The 19,112-nt window shown below is 46.1% G+C and overlaps 2 protein-coding genes across 2 annotated transcripts in view; one reads left to right on the top strand and one right to left on the bottom strand.

The window, feature by feature from the left end:
- Nucleotides 1-91: 91 nt before the first annotated feature.
- NAGPA (N-acetylglucosamine-1-phosphodiester alpha-N-acetylglucosaminidase) lies at nt 92-13,071 on the top strand (the record flags this gene model as incomplete). Its single annotated transcript, XM_026063850.1, has 11 exons — nt 92-600; nt 4,931-5,070; nt 5,640-5,748; nt 6,089-6,217; nt 7,103-7,311; nt 8,549-8,596; nt 9,045-9,173; nt 10,387-10,518; nt 10,707-10,755; nt 11,377-11,615; nt 12,439-13,071. Coding segments are annotated over 10 exons (1,668 nt in total), but the record flags the coding sequence as incomplete, so codon positions are not given.
- A 353-nt stretch (nt 13,072-13,424) lies between these two features.
- SEC14L5 (SEC14 like lipid binding 5) overlaps nt 13,425-19,112 on the bottom strand; it is a 43,830-nt gene continuing 38,142 nt past the window's right edge. Inside the window, exon 18 of the mRNA XM_026063878.1 lies at nt 13,425-18,633. Within this exon, the coding sequence (XP_025919663.1) occupies nt 18,528-18,633 (106 nt within the window). The 3' untranslated portion in view covers nt 13,425-18,527. The remainder of the gene's footprint in view (nt 18,634-19,112) is intronic.

The following is a 19,112-nucleotide window of genomic DNA, read 5'->3' as shown; positions in this document are numbered from 1 at the left end:
GGGGAGCGGGGGAGGACGGCGCCGCGTCCGAGCCCCCGCGGCCGGGGACGGCGCCTGGCGGAGCGCGTTGCTGAGCGAGCGCTAGAGATGAGTCGCCCGATCTTCTCCTTTCAGGGCCTCCTCGAACGGCGACTGGTTACTGCCCTACTTGCCCGCCCGCCACGGCCCTCGGCACCACCACCGGTACGTCCGAGACTGCCAGCCCGTCAAGCACGGCAACGCGACGTACGAGGCCTGGCCCAGCGACGCGCGGACGGGCGCCCCCGTGGCTGCTACGCGAACGTTTGTTTCTTACGTCCCCTCTGCGGGCGAGAACCGCAAAGCGGTCTACGGCCACTTCACTTTCGTGAGAAACCCCCTGAGAACGTTCTCTGTGTTAGAGCCCGGTGGCGCAGGAGGCTGCCACGCTCGCCGCAGAGCCCCCGTGGAAGAGACCGCAAAGCTTGGGAAGTGTTTGGTGGCCCAGAATGGCGGGTACTTTGACATGGGAACGGGGGAGTGCCTTGGGAACGTTGTGAGTGACGGAAGGCTGGTGAGAAACGCCAGAGGCCTGCAAAATGCTCAATTYGGCATCCGGAAGGATGGCACCATGGTGTTCGGGTAAGAACGTGGGTGGTGTTTTGGGAGTGCTCTTCTCCCTCTCTGAAGACTAGTGGGAATCTCTAAGGCAGGAAGCACTACCTCCTTGGCCTCTCCTGGTTAGAGCACTAGCATGGCTTAATCTCTTAAATTAGAGATGTCCTACCTGTAACCCATTGAGCTATTTCTCTGGCCTTTGGCTTTCTTTCCTGGGATGAAAATAAGCTAGATAAGTTACTCTGATCCTCTCTTACTCTCCTCTAAGGAGCTCCTCAAGCTCCTGGATCTCCTTCCCCCCACCATGCTGCAGCTATGCTTGATTGTGGTTGAAGGGGGAGAGGTCTCAGTCCTGCCCCACTGAGAAGAGAGGCAGGGAGGGGACTAAACAGCTGCTCTGGCTACAGGACAGAATCACTGAGGTTGGAAGGGACCTCTGGACATCTCTAGTCTGCCCTTCCTGCTCAGAGCAGGGCCAACTAGAGCAGGTTGCTCAGGCCCTTGTCCATTTGGGTTTTGAATACCTCCAAAGATGGAGGCTCCATGACCTCTCTGCACAACCTGTTCTGGTGTTTGACCACCCCTGCAGTAAAAAAGGTGATTCTTGTTATTTTAAAGTAGAAATCCAGATATCTCCTCAATTGCTTGTGCCCTGTGTTGCCCTTCCAGCAGATATCAGTGGTTAAAGTCCCCCATGAGCACCAGAGTCTGTGAACATGAAGCTTCTTCCAATTGTCTGGAGAAGGCCTGATCTACCAATTCCTGATCAAGTGGTCTCTAGTGGACACCAACCAAGCCTACATTGGTCTGCCCTCTAATCCTAACCCATAGGGTTTCAGCTGGCTCATCATCTGTCCCAAGGCAGMGCTCCATGAATTCCCAGCTACTCCCCCATATAAAGGGCAGCTCCCATCCTTCCCAAAGAGCCTGTATCCGTCTGTTGCAGCAGCCCAGTTGTATGAGCTGTCCCACCACATCTCTGATCTGCTAGGTCATAGCCCTGCAACCGCACACAGACCTTTAATTCATGCTGTTTGTTACCTGTGCTGTGTGTGTTACTGTACAGGCACTTCAGATAGGCACCCACTCATGCTGATTTCCCAGGAAAAAGGTGAGAGCTTCCCCCATAAGCCCTCTCAGCACTTCTTTATTTGGTACATATGCTTGAGGAAGGCCCCTTCTGCCCACTTTATTTTGGAGGGGGTGGGGGAAAGGAGGCAGATTTTAACATCTATTGTCAACATCACCCTGCAGCCTTTGCTTGCCAACCCAGCCCACCACTTCCATGCTTGACTGTGGGCCATCATCCCCCTCCCCTGTCAAGTTTAGAGCTGCCCTCACCACGTTGGCCAGCCTGTTTTCAAAGTTACTTTTGCCTCGCTTAGTCAGGTGGATGCCATCTCTCCCCATCAGTCCTCAATCTTCAGGAAGGGTCCTATGGTTGCAAAAGCCAAATTTCTGTTGTCAACACCAGCTGCACAACCAGGTATTGACCCCCAGGATCCATCCACTACTCCTCAAGCCCTTCCCCCTCACCAGCAGGTTTGAGGAAAAATCCACCCAGGCCACCATGTCCTTGCCTGTTGCCCCCAGAGCCATGTAGTCACTCTTGATATGCTCCAGGTCTCCCCTGGCAGTATKGTTGGTATTCACATGGAGAAGCAGCAGGGGGTATTAGCCTGAGGGCTGGAAAAACCTCAGCTGTCTCTCTACAACATCCTGGATCTGAGCCCCCAGCAAGCAGCAAACCTGCCTAGACAGGTTAGCACATGGGGGCCTCTGTCCCTCACAGCAGGGAGTCTCCACAATCACTCACCGCTTCCTCTGGTGCTGCTGTGTGGTTCAGGCTCAGCCAGTGCAGATGCTTCYTCTGACAGAGCTTCCAGCCCCTTGCAGGCTACCAGGGCACTGAACCTACTCTAGGTGCAGATCTTCAGGTGGAGGAGGAGCTACTCTTCTGGTGCCAGAACTCACAATCTTCCAGTCATCAGCACAGGTGCCTCCATTTGTCACCCCAGTGAACAGAGATTCTGGCTGCTCCTCCTGGACAGCTTGAAGTTCAGGCTCTTGTTTCTGGAGGGTATCAGAGAAGATCTGTCAGTCTCTCATCATCACTGCTACTGTACGGTCCACTGACCTCTTCCTCTGGCTCCGTATCTGGAAAAATAGCTCCTTAACCAATKCACACAAGGACACCATTTTTCTTAGCCCTAGCTTTAGTGAGAGGCACACCAGGTATCTCTGCAGCCTGAGGACTGAAGAACTGCATCCTACCTCGGGAGCTTGGTCTGAGTCAAAGCCTGTGGTGTGCCAGGGATAGTTGCTCTATCAGTGTTGGAGACTGCACCCTGTGGTGTGTCACCACCACTGCTGACCACACAGACACATACTGTCCTCAGCAGGATTTCTGGCTCCCTGCTGTACAAGCTGCAGCATGCATTGGCTGCTTCTGGGAGCTGTGCTCTGGGTCTGGCAGTTATATAGGCTTCTCACTAGCACCAGCTGAAAGGATGCTTGATACTTCCTTAATTAGGAGGCAGCTGGAGACAAAAGCTCAAAGCACCCTTTGATCAGGATTAGCTGACAGAGCTCGTTAGAGACTGTTAGAGCTTGTTAGAAGTAAAAGCTTCCTTTAGCTGTCCTTTTCCCAAAGTTCCTAGAAGGGTTCCCAGAAGTTCTCTGATGCTCCCATAAGTTGTTCCCAGATTTAGAAGCAGGGATGGGAAACAGCTGCACAAACTGCTGTGGCTGTTGGCTGCTCCCATTAGCTGCATTCCTCCTGCTTCTCTTAGTCTGGTCCCACCTACCTTCAGACCTCAGCAGAGGCCAGAGAAACATCTCTGTAGAGCGGAGGCTTTAGCAGGCAGCTGTCCCCTGACAGCCCTGAGCACCACTGGTCTAACTTACTTGGTAGAGGGACTACTACTGGCAGAGTTGGTGACATTTCCACCTTAGTGAGGAGGCTTCTGCATCAGGGACCAACAGCAAGCCCAAGGTCACTGCTGAGCCTTTAATCCCAGCTCTTCCCCAACTCCCTCCTGATTTTGCAGGATTTTCCCTGTTAAAGGGAGTCACGACATTGCCTGTGTGGGTTGTTGTCGGCTCCAGGTCGTTGTGGCTTCTTAAACATGACAACAAAAATAGTTTTGATGTAGATAACAGATTGTCAGGACAGCTGAGAAAGCAGTGCACTCTTGAGTCTTTCTCTCTGTGTAATGATGAGCACAGCAGGGTWCTAGGGCGCATTGTTACCCGAAGCTTAGGAAAGACGCTGCCTCTGCCACCTAGATTGGGGATAAATAGTTGAAAATTTAAAAGCTGACAGTCAGTTAGTCCATACCCGAACTGTTGTGCCATTTAATCAATTTTCAGCTGTGTTCATTTTGTCTTTGTGTTCACGTCTGATGGTTGCAGGGATTTCTTTTTGCGTGTTTTTCCATTCATGTATTTTCAATTATGCTTTTGTACGAAATGGTGTGATTTATTCAGCTGCACTCACGTATATTAAAAAACTAAAAGTTGAGCTTCCAACCCCACAAGATATGCGGTGCATGTAGAGCAACAGGTTTTAAACAAAAAAACCCATTTGCAGAGCTCACAGTGGAAGCACAGCTGTTCTGCCCCAACCTTTGCTGCTGTCCTCTTCTGTCTGTTGCAAACGTTACTTAGCATCTGGTTATAATGAGGCAGATGTTGCTCAGCACCCTGATTCCTGAGATAAGAATATTCTTAGAGAAACATCCCACAGTGACATATGACCCTCATCATGGAGATGGTAGCTCAGCAATCCTTCCCTACTGTCTAGCAGTCTAACAGTAAAAGAGGGAAGAGTAGAGGATAATTCTTTCCCGGACAGGGGAACGGCATCTGGCATTGTCTTCCCCTCAGTGAAGCTGTGGGGCATCTGGATGCTGTTATGAAAACCCTTTCAAAAGCTGTTTGGTGTCACTGTTTTGAAGAATTGAAGCCAACTAACAGCAAGATGTTAAAGCTGCTTCCACAGGTCCCTGTGCATTTGGCAATGGCTCTGCCCTCATGTTTTGCCAAATGCTTTCTGCCCTTAGTATCCTGGCTCAGGTCCACTGGCAGCATCACTGGCAGGAGCTGTTTTATGCACAGTGGTCTGGGACAGTCATTTAACGGTGGTTTTGTATAGACTTGCTGGGAGCAGCGTCCAGTTTGGCTGCTGAAGAGATGTTCTGCACTACTTGGCCTATATTTTTGGATGTCGCTAGCATTCATTCAGCTGTCTTTTCTCCTTCTCCCCACTTCTAGAGTCTGTTGGCAGCAGAAGAGGCTTTAACATGACATTGCTGTGGCTGTGGGTAATCCCTCCTACTCTGTCTTTCTCTAGTTACCTGTCTGAGGAAGATGTCTTGGATCAAGTGAATCCTTTTGTGCAGCTTGTGAGCGGGGTAGTTTGGCTCTTGAGAGATAGGGAAGTGTACATCAATCAGAGTCGAATGGCTGAGTGTGATGAAACACAAACCACAGGTAAATATTGCAAAGCCCAGCTTCAGCCTGGGTATAGATTCTCCTTGTGGTGAGGCTGTTGGTAGGCGGGGGGAGCTTTAGAAACTATGTTGTCTAGTTGCGGTGCTTGCTGCTCGCTTAACAGGTCCAGATTTCTTCTGTGCTACTTCATTACCCTGAGTCAGTGCAAGTGCAGTACAAGCAGTGGGTTACCTGCAAGACCAGGCAGCACTTGCCTGTTCAGCATCATTGAACAAAATTTCCTAACGGCTGTAAAAAGTCTTAGCATGACTGGTGTTAGTGCTTGCCCAGGGAAGCTCAAAGCAGATAGATACCTCTTGCAAGGGTTTAAGAGCTGAAGGCTTCTGAATCCTCTTCCTTTCTCCTGTACCAGCCAAAATCTTAATAAGAGTGCTTCTGGAAATCTTAATCCTAGATGGGCTTGGATGGGCAAGAGGAAGCTGGGCTCTGTTCTCATTGTGCTTCAGTTTAGCTGAGCCTCTTGCTGGGAGCTGTTTTACAGGCAGATGTGTCTAATCAGCCAGTTCTGTCACCCAGCTAGCATGTGAATTATTCCCTCTCATACATAGGAACCTTTGACAAGTTCATCAATGTGGTATCAGCCAGGACTGCGGTCGGACATGACAGCGAGGGGCAGCTGGTGTTGGTTCATGTGGATGGACAGACAGAATCCAGAGGGTAAGGCCAGAGTTGAGGTAAGGCCTTGGAGATACAAGACCAGTCTTTAAATTCTGTCACTGGAATTGGAGGGACTCTGCTGCTCAGAATGAGCTCAGGGGGTCTCTGCCTTAGAACGTAAAGGATAAATTGAAGGTACTGCTTAACAGTTTGTGGTGCTAGAAGGGCAGAGTCAGAAAAGCCTAGGCAGCCTCCAGAGAGTCCTCCAGAGCGTGGGTTGGCCTGCCTGGGATGGGAAAACTTCTCCCCTTCCATTGAGGAGCTTCTAATACAGCAGTTTCATTGAAGTCGAAAAGCATGAATGCAAGTCTGTACAATCAAAAACTGTTTGCTTTTGCAGGCTTAACCTCTGGGAAATGGCTGACTTTTTGAGGCAGCAAGGAATCATCAATGCTATCAACCTGGATGGTGGAGGCTCTGCAACACTGGTCTTAAATGGGACCCTTGCAAGCTACCCATCAGAGCACTGGTAGGTGCCAGCAGGTGCTGGCTGCACATGTCCAGGGCTGCACAAGCAACTGTGCAACTCCCGTTAGCATGCAGAGCTCAGTCCTGCTCCTCTGCTCCCCGGGGGAATGGGTCATCATTGCTAGGAGTATGCAGCGTACAAGCAAGGGACTGGTTGTCAGAGAGAGTGGCTCTAAACTTCACAGTGATTTAGTGACTCTCTATTTTTTCACTTAGGACTCTGGTATTAAGTTTAGCTGTTTTCAGACATGCAGCAAAGCTGTCTGGCATGACTGAGTGGCCTGATGTGGGAATCAGGTATCAAAGCAGCTCTTAGACTGGGCGATTCAGTTGCACATTTGCAGGAATTGGCTGAGACCTGTCACGGAAGAGAAACACTGACTTGCAGACCCAGCCCTGGCTAGCCCACCTATCCTTTACTCACTCATGCCACTGTCAAGATAGCTAAAGAATACTTTACTTTAAATTTAGGTTTAGTTGTTTCTGACAGTAAACAAAGAGTGATTTAAAATTCAGTTGCAATCAGCCAAATGTTACTATAAGCTTAATGAAGTTGCTTACATCAAAGCAAAGGGTAGTTGAGTGAAGGTGTGTTAAATGCCACAGTTAGGGGAGGACAGTAGCAGGCCCTGCTTTAACAGGGACTTCGCTTTCATGTTGCTTTCTGTAATTTTGTGTCYGAAATGACTCCTATCTAATAGGACTCAACACTTTATTAAGGATGGAAAAATATAAACATAAAACTAGATTTGAGTCAATGTTCTAATTTTCTTATTTGCCAACTTGAATTTGGGTGAAAGTTTGTGGATTATGTTAACTGGTTTCACGTAGGACTRGGAGCAGCAGAGCACTAGCACACCTTATGGTGCCCATCTTGTGTCCCCAGCCCCTTTGACAACATGTGGCGTTGCCCTCGGAGCATCTCGACAGTTATGTGTATTCACGAGCCAGCCTGCGAGCCTGCGGACTGCAGCGGTCACGGGGACTGCGTGCAAGGGAGGTGCAGCTGTACTGGGGACTTCTGGCGCGGCCCTGCCTGTGACGTCTTGGATTGCGGCCCTTCCAACTGCAGCCTGCATGGCACCTGCACTGACTGTAAGTCACTTTGGCGTACAGAGGAGGCCCCTGAAAAGGAGACTCTTGTGCATAGCACTAAGAGAAGCATGAACTGGGCGGGTATATACATGGGAGTATATCGCTTACCTTATCAGAGCAGTCAAGCATGTTGTTACAGTATGAGCATCACCTGCCACCCCCAGCCTGCTCGCTGGGGCATCATGGTGGGGGCCTTATTGGTGTATCTCAATGCACAGAAGCAGCAACTTGTGTCCAAGAAGTCCTTTCCCACCCTGGTTTGAAGGATTGTAGCTGCTGCTTCTCTTTCACAGGAATTAGCTCCAGCAGTAGCTGCTTCCTTCACTGCAGGGAGCAGCATTTGCTGGGGAGTCCAGCCCTTTAGAGCCACAGGTGCTGATGCTCCAGCCAGCCCAGGGCCTGACTCTGCAGGCCAGGTGGGGCTGTTTGCCTCCGTCCTGGCCTTGCCTTCTGGGTGTATGGAGCTGTGCCCCCCCCTTTCCTCTCCCCTCTGAGGCAGCAGTGGAGATTATCAAAACATGGTGCCTTTAGGAGACGGCAGCAGTGCTAGGTTGGGGCTCAGATCTGGAATCTAGACCTGTAACAGGACTTCACCTCAAACTTTGTCTCAGTTTCCCTTTCTGCCCCCCGGGGTCATGCGCCTGATTTTCTTTGTAAATCTGCTGATAAGAAGGGCAATGATGTGTTACRCTGTGTGACAAATATAGCAGCTGAGTTCTGCCCCCTGCCCTTAGAGCTCCTTCTCCTCTGTATTCAGCTGTCCTGCTTCACTGCATCGTGATTTTTACAAGTGTGTGATTGCTGTTCTGTAAACTTGCCTTGCATCTAGGGGCTGCTATGATACTGTCCCCAGCTTCTGCTCTTCGTGTCCCTGCTCAATCTTGTTTTTGTGTTTCTTTGCTACCTCCCTGATTCAGCTCACAACCAAGTTTGCACCAGTGACATGACTGGGTAGAGCTGGGTGGGATGCAGGTGGTGCTAATAGTTGATTCAGAATTAATGTCTTGGCCTCCAGTCAGCAGGAAGTGTCACAGAAACTGGTGTGTTTTGCTGCTATAGTGGGTGGGTATTTGCATCCAACCTGTTTGTGAGTTCAGGATTCCTCTTCTGTGGGTTCCCTGGCAGAAGCAGCCTGATCTCAAGTGAAGAGGGCACCCCAGGAAGCTCCTAATTTTAAGTTCTTGCTGTCTCTAAGCCTTTCTCTCCTGTTAATATCTGTTTGTGTGTATTTGCACAGCTGGATGCCTGTGTGACGCTGGCTGGACTGGCAGCAACTGCAGTGAAGGTAATGCTGACTTCCGCTCTACTCTGATTCTTCATAGCTGCCAAGGGGATAGTCTGAACCACTTTCTATGGGCTAGCTGCCGGCAGCGGTGGGAAAGTGCCTCTAACCTCCCGTGAGGGAGCAGTGAAGGAAAAGGCTGCACAGGGTGCTGTCCTTTTTCTCAGAGGGAGTTTAATTGCACCCTGAGAGTCTCTCAGTTGTCTTGGTGCTAAGCACTTTAATTTAAGCCCTTTGCAGATTGCCCTTTTTCTGCCATATGGAATCAWGGTCCCCAGGTGAGACATGTTGCTCCTCATTCAAGGCACAGGCGGCTTCTTTTCGCTAAGCAGCCACTCAACACCCTGTGGCAGCAAATACTCAGTGGGTGCCAGCRTGGGGCAAGACTGCTGGCGTTTGTACACAGCAGCTGTACCAGGGCCCTGATGAGATCTGTGCTTGTCTCTTGCAGCTTGTGCTAGTGGTTTCTATGGGGATGCTTGCACCCAAAAATGYCTGTGCCAGAATGGCGGCCTGTGCGACCCCGTGCATGGCACCTGCTCCTGCCYGGCTGGGTACTACGGAACCAGCTGTGAGCAAGGTAAGGGCAGCTCCGAATAAGTCTGGGCCAAGGAGAGGCTTTTGTGTCATGTTTGAGCCACCTCACTTAGACAAAGGAAGCGCGAGGTCTGCCTAACAGGCTCAGGCCTGGACTTTGCAGCTGTAGCATAACCTGCTGATTCTCACCTCCTAAGGACTTGCCTGTCCTACCCAAATCAGCTTAAAAAAAAAAAAAAAGAGGCAGCAGAAAGGAGAATTTTTCTTCATTATTGGAAAATTTTAGACCTCTCTTTAGTCTCTGCCCAAAAGAGCTGAGCTGCTTTCCCAAAGCTTGTGAACCAAAGAACATGAACGCTTGAATACCTTGAACTCGACAGTGTCACTCCAGTCCCCACCTATAGCCCAGGCTTAAGGTGGTCTAAGTCAGTGACTAAAAGGCTCCAGAGGGCCATTTTGGCTTGTGCTCTTTGAACTCCACAGCTTTACAAGTGCTAGAAGTAATAGAGCCAGTAATGTTTTCATCTGCGTAGCCACTCCAGCTTTTTTGAAGTACTTCAGGCTCCTGTGAATCTGACTGAACAGCTTGCTCTGGTGATGGCATGAGTTAATTACAGCGTGGGTGTAAATTCTGTGCGTGTATGGTTAATTTAGCAATGCTTTGTCCTCAGCCTAGGAACACTCAGCTAGTCTAATCCCTGATGTTACAAAACCTTCTCCTTGAGGCAGGTGAAATGACAACAGATAACTTAGTCTGGTGTTTTCAGGGCTGAAGGAGAAAGCTGTGTGGGGAGGCAGAACGAACGCCTTTGTCAGGCTGCAGTGAACCTGGGGCTTGGGGAATGGAAAGCTGATGGCTCAGCACTCCTGAGAAGTCCTCTGGGTGCTCTTACCCAAATCTGAGCACCTGTTTCCTTCTAGGAATCAGCTGATGCACAGATGCCCCCCACCCTTTGCCTGAGCCAAACAGCAACAACATAGCTCAGATGTGGCAGGGAGATAAATGCACTGGATGCAACAAGGCCAGACACTGCTGTAGTGATAGAAGCAATCTGAATACCTCAGATCTACATGAGGTTTGAGCCTCTCCTAAAGCTCTGAGTGTGCCTGTCTTTCCTGACACTTGGCTGATGCAGTTGATAAAATAGGCATGGTTGAGTTGGGGACCGGGGAAGGTCCAGAATGATGGATTAGATAGATTCAAAGTACATGGAGCTTTGGAAATGATTGACTTTTGTTTTTAATCAATTCCCTAGCATGCCCCATGGGCTGGTATGGGCCAAACTGCCAGAAGCTATGTGCATGTGAACACATGTGTCCCTGTGACCGAGAGACAGGCAGCTGTAACATCACCTATGAACTGGCAATACAGGACCAGTTAAACAAAGGTACCGCTGATTACTTTGGCTGTTTTTTTCATTTGTTTTGTTTTTAAAGATAGTTGGAAGAGCAGCTTTACTGCATCATGTTTTGTTTGTTTAGTTATCAGCTTTGGGTTGCTGTCACTTTACCTAACATTGTTCTGTTTCAGTGAAATTTTACCTCCCCCACCTTTTTCTTCCCTCTTGTTTTCCAGCTGGGCGATGTCTGGCTTCCCGGAGCAAAGAGAAATTCTCTCTGTCAGAGTAAGTGTGTAATACTGGTCATATCTGACTGGTATCACACACACACACACACGCACACACACACACACAGAGAACCTGTCCTCCCTTGTTCACACCACAGCATGTGTGTTCTGATTTCATTATATGATGGGAAGGGGGAGGATAGGGAAGGCAAAGTGGTAAAAGCCTAATTGTAAGAAAAGTGCTCAGCTGGAGCCACCATCAGTGACTGAGTTCACACACTGAGCCTAGCACTCAACAGTTGTTGCACTTAAACAAGAGCTACCTTTCCTCTTCAACTGATGCACTGTACATCCAGCAAGGGACAGGGTGCTTGAGGAAAGTAACAGGAATCTTGCACCCTAGAACAACTCCAGAGCACGGCTTCTGCAGAAGTGGCGAAGCTGCAGTCTCTCTGCAGGCACAGCTGTTCCCTCGCTATGGAAGTGGAAAGCTAAAAACATCCCTTTCAAACAAACAGAACCCTTTCAAAGCATGTTCTCATGTGCGTGAGAGCAGAACCACGAGCTCGTGATGACAGAGAAGTACAAACCTTGAGAAATTGTTTGCACATGGGGAACATCTGAATGCAGATAGAGGGATGTTACTTACATAGTTTTTGTTTGTTTGTTTGTTTGATAGAAGAACTTGGATTGCCATAACTGCCATCTTGGCTCTGCTTCTTGCAATTAGTGCTCTGGGAAACATAGGCCTTTTTCTCAAAGCGAGGTCAGAGAGGCAGCATGAAAGTGGGGACTACCTCTACCACCCCCTGAGGGAGATGAACGGAGAAGCCAGTCATACCTCTGCCTGTGAGACAGAAGATGCTCAGGACCAAAGTCAAGCACTCCTTTAAGGTCGTGGCTGGAAAGAAACATAAGGTATTTACTCTGCCCTGTGTATTGCCTGTGGCGGCTACTTAGACCTAGAGTGCAAAACTGCAGACAAACACAAGAGCAGCAGCAAGGTATTAGTCCAGGCCACTTTCTTGCTTCTTGCCCTGCCCCACTCTGAATGTGGTTAGCTTCCCTCCCCTCCTCAGCTGCTCTGGTTGGGCCATCAAGGGTGCAGTGCCATGCAGCCAGCTTCCACACACACAGGGCCTGGTGTTACCCATCACACATGTGGATGAGAGGTCCACAGCTGCAGCAGGAAAGAACATGGGCTGGTTCCCTGCAATATTTGAGGAAGACGGGTGATAAATGTAAGCCATAAGTACTTCAGAAAGATCCCTTCTCACCTGAAAAATGGATAAGTATTTTTAAAGATGTGGACAAAAAAACCTGCATGTCACCCTAGCATAAACAAGATTTAAGGAAGCTGGTTTAAGGATTTTGCAGTCTACAACTGGCTGCCTTTCCCCGATAAGCTAAGATTGTCATCAAAATGAACTAATAAAATAGTTTAAAAATGTTGAAACAGGTGCAGCCCACAATGAAGCCACAACATACCTCATTCTGGCCACAGCAGTAGGCTCAAAGGCTGACACACAGCATTGTGGCTTTCTTGCACCTCACTTTCTTCACCCAGCCTGTGTTGACTGCAGGGCAAGAGTGTTTTCTTACTGCATTCCTAGTCCTAGAGTTAGTCTAACAAACAGGTGTTTCACAAGCCCTGCATCTTTGTTGGGTTCTTACAGCAAAATGAAAAGCCATATGCCACCTCAAAGAATTAATTCTTGTATTCTCTTACTCCTTCTGGAAGCCTGGGTGCTCCGCTCAGCTGTGTGACCTGCCGCTGAGGGACCAGAACCCATGTTGTCCCCATCTGGAGAATGGGAAAGCGCAGCAGCCCTGTGTGGCCAGCACGACACAGCCTAACAGTGGGCCTGGATTCGGCCCCATCCCAGTCCGATCACCACGTGCTTTACCACCACCAGGCTGTCCTCAGCGAATGGCACAGTCTTCACAGCAGTGAGCAACAGCCGCTGTAAAAACTGCCCCTACCTCCTCAGAGAGGATGGCTGCCATCGGCAAGCTGGCACCATGTTCAGTATGTATTTCAAGCAACCCAAGATACAGAACATCTCAGCTGGGAATCAGCCATTTTGCTAGAATACATCCTTGCACAATACATTCAAAAATACCTATTTAAGTTTGCTTCCTTGTGAAGAAAATTAGCCTTTAATATGCTACTTTAGCACTGCAAATTAGTTTTTTAAAGCCTATCTGAGCCTGAATATTAAAATGTTGTATGCACTATTTTTATCTCTTCAAGCAAAGGATATGTAATTTTTGTGCCGTAGGTGGCGTCAAATCAACCTGTACACTGAAGATTCTATTTTTCTATTATTTACAGAAGACTATTTGAAACTTGAATAAACTCAGTTAGTCTTAACTGCCTGAAAATTGAATTCTTAATAAATATTAAGTTGGGCAGGATGAAATAATCCTTTCCCAGTTGAGCCTAGTTGGCCATTTGAATCCACCATTCCCTTTCATTTTAAATAACGAGTTGTGTTGCAGCATGATGTGTACCAGCCTACTTGGTGGTGTAAAAATAAACAAAGAATGCTGGTTCTACAAGAAAATAACAATTAAAGTCCTCCTTGTTTTTCAGGAGTAGAAATAACTGGATACAAACAAGACTTACCTCAGTTTCCATGGGTACTTAAATAGACCAGCACAAATGCTTTAGCTTTTCAAAATTCACCACAAATTTGAACAATTCAGTTGCATCAAACAATTGGATGTGTTCTTTAGAGATGCTTTTTTATTTCCAACATACAGAAATGTACAGCTCCTACAAGAACCTACAAATACTGTAACTAATTACATTTTTAGCATCAGATTTGTTGTCAAGTAACACATTACAAAGCACTTTGCATTTTGCTAGTGTGCTCTTAAAGAAGGTGGKTTTTTTTGGCTGAGAAAAATCAGGACCTTGATATATAAAGACAGCTGCAAAGTAGAGAAATACAGTGCTTGCTAAAAATTTAATGCCCATTTAATTTATATGTACTGATAGCTTGGGAGTGGATGTTAATGTCATAAAAGCCAATGCATGTCACATGATACCAATTTAGCCTTCCAAAAGAATTAATTAGGAATAGGAGTCATCACAAACATGCACTGGGAGAATATTAAAGCTAATAGCATGCAGGAATCTTTTACAAATGCCTGTCAATTTTAGTCCTTAGAGTCTAACAGCTCTGTTTTTAGCTCACAGTATAAACATTTTGAATACTAAAGAAGCATGAGCTAGTGAAATGCATTTTGAAAGGGATTTCTCTGGCTCTAGTATGGCTGGAGTTAGCTCCTGTGTCAATACATAACAGCTTAACACCTGAGTTGAGTAGACAGTTAGCCTCACTTCCCACTGAGAATTGCAACAAATGTTACAGATCTAAAATGACTGGGTTATGGCATCAAGATCTTTCGATAAATAAGCCAAGCAAGTCTTCAAAAATAATTCAGACCCTCTCTTAACGCTCAAAGCCAGAACTAGAGGGTTGTACCATTTATTATGCAGCGCTGAGCAAAGAATGCAAAACTCCACAGTATTTCAGCTATTTAATTAAAACAGAGTTTATAAATTCTTACTAAAAGATTTTTTTTAAGACTGTTACCCAAAGGATTGACACAACCAAACTGGCCAAGGCCTGAAATGAGCAAGGCAGTGTCYGAAACTATGCAGCGAATGCGTCTGTGCAGCCAAAGTGACCGCAGTAGCTTAGAGTTTTCTCATGTAATGCTACTGCAACCAGCATTGCTCTTCCCCCACAACAGCAATTACACCAGAAGCCTGAAACAAGGACGCGTATTTTTAAGTGCCTCCCTGCTGACAGTGCAAGAGTGCTTCAGAGCGCAGTTTTTCAACTTCACCCTTGGCACACGGAGAGTGGTAAAGCAGCCAGCAGTGCTCGTTTTGCATCTTTCTGAACTAGAGTCTCCCTCAGTCCTTACACAAGGCTAAGCTATTCTAAAAACCATTTAAAAAAAAGCCCTTTTCAAACCTGAAAAAACACTGAAATGTTTAGCCAAAATTACTCAGTTACAGCATTCCCAGCTTTGCCCTGAATGACAGAGGCCTAGTCTGGCATCCCTTTTCAATGCATATCCCATTTTTGAAGTGCTCTGTGTTGATCTTTCCCAGTCCTACTGTTACAGAAGCTAGCAAATGGTGAGGTGGGGCATACCCATAGAAATTGCTAAGAATAAAGGTTTCAAATATGGCCATATTTAATTGTAAACAACGGCATAACACTTTGTACCTACAACATAGTGTCTTTTCTCTTAAGATCTCATATCGCCTAAGAAACATTAAACATGGCAACAGCTCTTTGAGGTAGGTATTAAGTTTTACATATGGAATATCTGAAACAGGGAAAAGCCCTAATTTACTGAGTAGCTAATTTTTAAGTACCCAGCTAGTCCCTGAACATAGCCAGAGCTCACTGACCTTATCTGAAATAACAGATGCTGGGATACTTCTAAGAAGCAGGGGGGGCCTTGTTGCATTGCTGTCTCASCACCCAAAGCTGGAGTCTTGTTCTTGAAGGTGCTGGCTTACGGGATTTACAGGGAATCATTGTAAACAGAATCAACAGAATCCAGAACTACTTCCAGTCTTACTCTCAGCTCACAAAGAAAATAATATGTGTCTTATTTTCTAAAGCATGCTAATATAGTTTTGCAGGGAGAGGGGAAGTGCTTTAAAAGAATTCTTCTTTTCTTGCATCTGCAGTTCACAAAGCCAGGTTTAAAAAGCACAGTGCAGCATCAGCCATAACATCCAGGCTGTTATCCCTTTTCTCCTGTTAGGTATGTTAGCATTCAGAAAAAAAAAATAGGGAAAAAATCCATATTAAGTAATTTAAATTGGTAGATAAATTAGTCTAAGCAATTTTGCCTAAAATTGACTCGGGAGAGATCACATGAATTGCTCCGCAAATAGATTTGAGCAGCAGTGTCTTGTGGAACAGAGGAGTGGTATTTATCATTCATCAGCACAGCTAGGTACAGAAAGGAAAGTTGTTTGTAGCCCCAAAGAACAAGAGGGAAAAGCCCACTATTGTCAGCCTATTTCCAACCTCAACCATTCTACGATTCCGTGATATCCCAGGAGTCACCAAGATGGAGCTCTCCACAGAACGAAGCCCTTCACTGCTGTTTTTCCCTGGTTAATTCAGAAACATGGGAGAGTGTAACAAGTTCCAGATACTTCACTGACAGAGTTAAACACCCAAAACTTTTGCTGGTGGGAAGAATGTGGCACATGCCACATTTTTAAATTAAAAAAGAAAAAAAAAATCCAATTAAATGGAAAAGGTACTTAACCAGAGTAAACTGAGGGCAAAGCAAAAAACAGGAAAATTACCACCATGAAATACTCAAACTAAGCAGCAAGCCACAACTGAAATCCTGAAACAGAGCACAGAGGGGGGCCTGGTTTTGCTGTTGAGGTGTTGGAAATCAGTTTCAAACTGTGCATTTCTAGCAATAGAGCTAATTATGGCTAAAGGCATAATATGCACAATTAATTTCAGAGCAACTCTTGCTTTTTCATGGCAAAGGTAATAGTTTTCCTTTTCCTTGTGTCAAGACTCCAATTATACTGAAATAGTGGAGACAGAAGTTTCATTCATCTGAGAGAGATGGTAAAGACTAAAGGACTACTGGGGAATTCCTCCCCCGCCCTCCCCAAAAGGAAACCCTTTCCTGGGGGTCTGTATAACTAAGTTAACTGTTCAGCTTTCCCAGTGAAAGATGCAAGCTGGGAGATTAACTTTCTTGCCTCTGTTTCTTAAAAAAACAACACAGAAACAACTATATAAACGACATTCTTCATCTCCTGTTGCTGCAATTATTGGGGCACTTTTTTCCTTTGTCAATGCTCAGTGCTTCAAAATAACTAAGAAAAACAGGGTTGGAAAGAACTACTTCACATGTATGTTCTCCTTAGCTGCACGAATTCTATCACCCTTAGTAAGACTTGGTGAGAGCGAGAAAATTACTGAGAAGTATGGCCATGGATACATGAATTGCTGTGCTGGATGAAGTAACTACAATTCCACCATCACCTCTGCTGTTTCCCCATGGGGCCCTTCAACACCGAGCCATTTGTACTGTTCCGCAGCTCTAACAGAAGGGACTGGAAACTCATTCCTTTTAGACTGGGTTAGCCATGAGGTCACACCAGTCATTCAGCTGAGATAGCTTGAACAGCCACGTGGGGCAATGCCCTCATGATCCCTTCTGTTGGCCGATTTGTGCAGAGTTAACCTCCAGCTGGTGGAGATGAGGTCTTCACAAAGCACAGCCAGATCCTGAGGCAGACAACTGTCCATATCACAAGTCTTGCACATCTGCTAATTGCAAATAGTGCCTAAGAGCACTATATTTGACATCCATTTTTCTYGTTTTGTTGTCACCTGGACAAAAATACATACAACTTTTGCTRTGTAAAGTGATAAATGGATCACTAGCACCTTTGCTACACATCTATTCTCTGATGTAATCAGTGGAGATTATGGACAAACATGATACCTGTGGTGTGTCTTCAAGATGCACCACCTTCTTACAACTCCCGAATGAATTTCTCGCTTCTTAACTCTAGGAAGCATCCCTTTAGAGTCCAAAAAGCTGTTCCAACAAGGAACTGTCCCTGCCTTACCTTGCATRAAAACATGACACACAGCCCTTATCCCCTGTGCCATGTATGATACAGCCCTTTACTTAAGAACATCCAGCAATCACAAAGATTAGAACTGAAACAGAAATGTTCTTGGGATTGAAGACAATCAGTTATTCCTTTCTAAAACAAAAGTTCATCCCTTTAAAAAAGGTAATTGGGTTTAATAAATAGTCATATTTTTCAAATTATAAATAAGTTAAAAATTAATTTAAAATAAGCTAGTATTTGAATAAATACGTTTCAGTAAGTGCTTAAATACACACATGCTTTTTTTTTTTTTTTAAAGATTTCTCTTCAAGTTAGCTCATGTTTTAAAGAAACAAATTCTATAATACTGCCATAAAACTTTGTGCCTTCAGGAAATAAAATATTGCTTTTCTTAGCCCTTTATAATTTGAATCAGTTCCCATCCACTTGAATAAGATGGGTCAGATCTACTCATTATTGCTTGTAAACCTGAGGAGAAAGGAAAAATAGTCCATCTTTAAGAAAGATTCTGCTTACTGGAGGCAGGTTCTCTGTCTATATTTTCTAGAAAACAGTTTATATTTTTGTGTCTCAGTGGGTTAAAAACAAATTTCCTAATAGCATCCAGTTGGATCAGAAGAGGTTTTATGTTTGACCTGGAATTGATTTTTGAAACATGCTATATCTGTATTAAGGTATTTACAGTTTGCTTTAAGTCCCTGCTGCTGAAATGCCCACTTTACTTCCTGATGTGTAACTGGTACCCTGGGCACCCAGAAAACTAGATTAGTTTTGCTACACATGAATAATCTAGTCCTACAGATAACAGATAAGGCAACATTAGTCTCCTCTACCATGTGTAGGAAAAGGACTGATTGGAAAGAGCCCTTCAAACTTTAGTAATACATAGATTCATGCAAACTGATATTCATCCAAAACCATGATTTTTGAAAAATAACTAATAAGTAGGCGCCGTATAAAAATTCTAAATCTGCCATTTGAATTCTAAGTTCTTTGTTGAAAACATTTCGCAGAAGGCTCTGTGTCCAAATGGCTGCTACCTGTGGTCACGCGAGCGGCTGCCTCAAGGCTCAGCCCCTGCAGGCTCTTTGGTCTGGTGCACAGAGCAGCTCTAGGGGCAGCCAAGAAGCCCAGAGCAACGTTTCCATGTCAGCGTAGCCTTGACCCTGCTATCTAGAAAGGTGGGAGCTGCTCTGGGACTGGCTGGAAGATGTCGTGGCTCCGCTGAGCTGGGAAAAGCCACTGTTGCAAGATTCCAGGCTTGACATAGATCCCCTGAGATGGGATGAAAGAGATACATTTGTTAGTTAGGCTGCTGTTTACGGATAACTGGATACATCTGACAGGAGATCAACTTACTCTGTAATGTTTTGAAAAGCATTTTATTTTTTGTCCCACCATTTTCAACTTGGTCTCTAAGAATCTCAGGATTCCTCTGTGTCATGAGGAAAAAAATTGTCATAGACATCTTTTTTGCTAGCTACAGTTATTACAACTTTTCTCTTACAGTTATTCTGGCAGTGGGGCACAGCTGGAACTCTCTGGGGCTGCATATACAGCCCTGGCCAGAAATGTACAACTAAAGAGCCCTCCAAATGCTGCATAGCTCAGTGAATGTGGTCAGAATAGCTGCCACAGCTAAGGTGAGAACTCTGGTGTGCGAGCACGAGAGTCCCACCTCCAGCTTGTCCAGCCATAATCTTCAGTTCCTTCCTGCCCATGGCAAACTGGATTTGCTCTAGCTGCAACACATT

The sequence above is a fragment of the Apteryx rowi genome, unplaced genomic scaffold, assembly GCF_003343035.1.
Source record: "Apteryx rowi isolate R43461 unplaced genomic scaffold, aptRow1 scaffold_202, whole genome shotgun sequence".
Classification (NCBI taxonomy): Eukaryota; Metazoa; Chordata; class Aves; order Apterygiformes; family Apterygidae; genus Apteryx; species Apteryx rowi.
The sequence above is the reverse complement of the archived record's forward strand: the minus strand, read 5'-3'. Positions and strand labels throughout refer to the sequence as shown.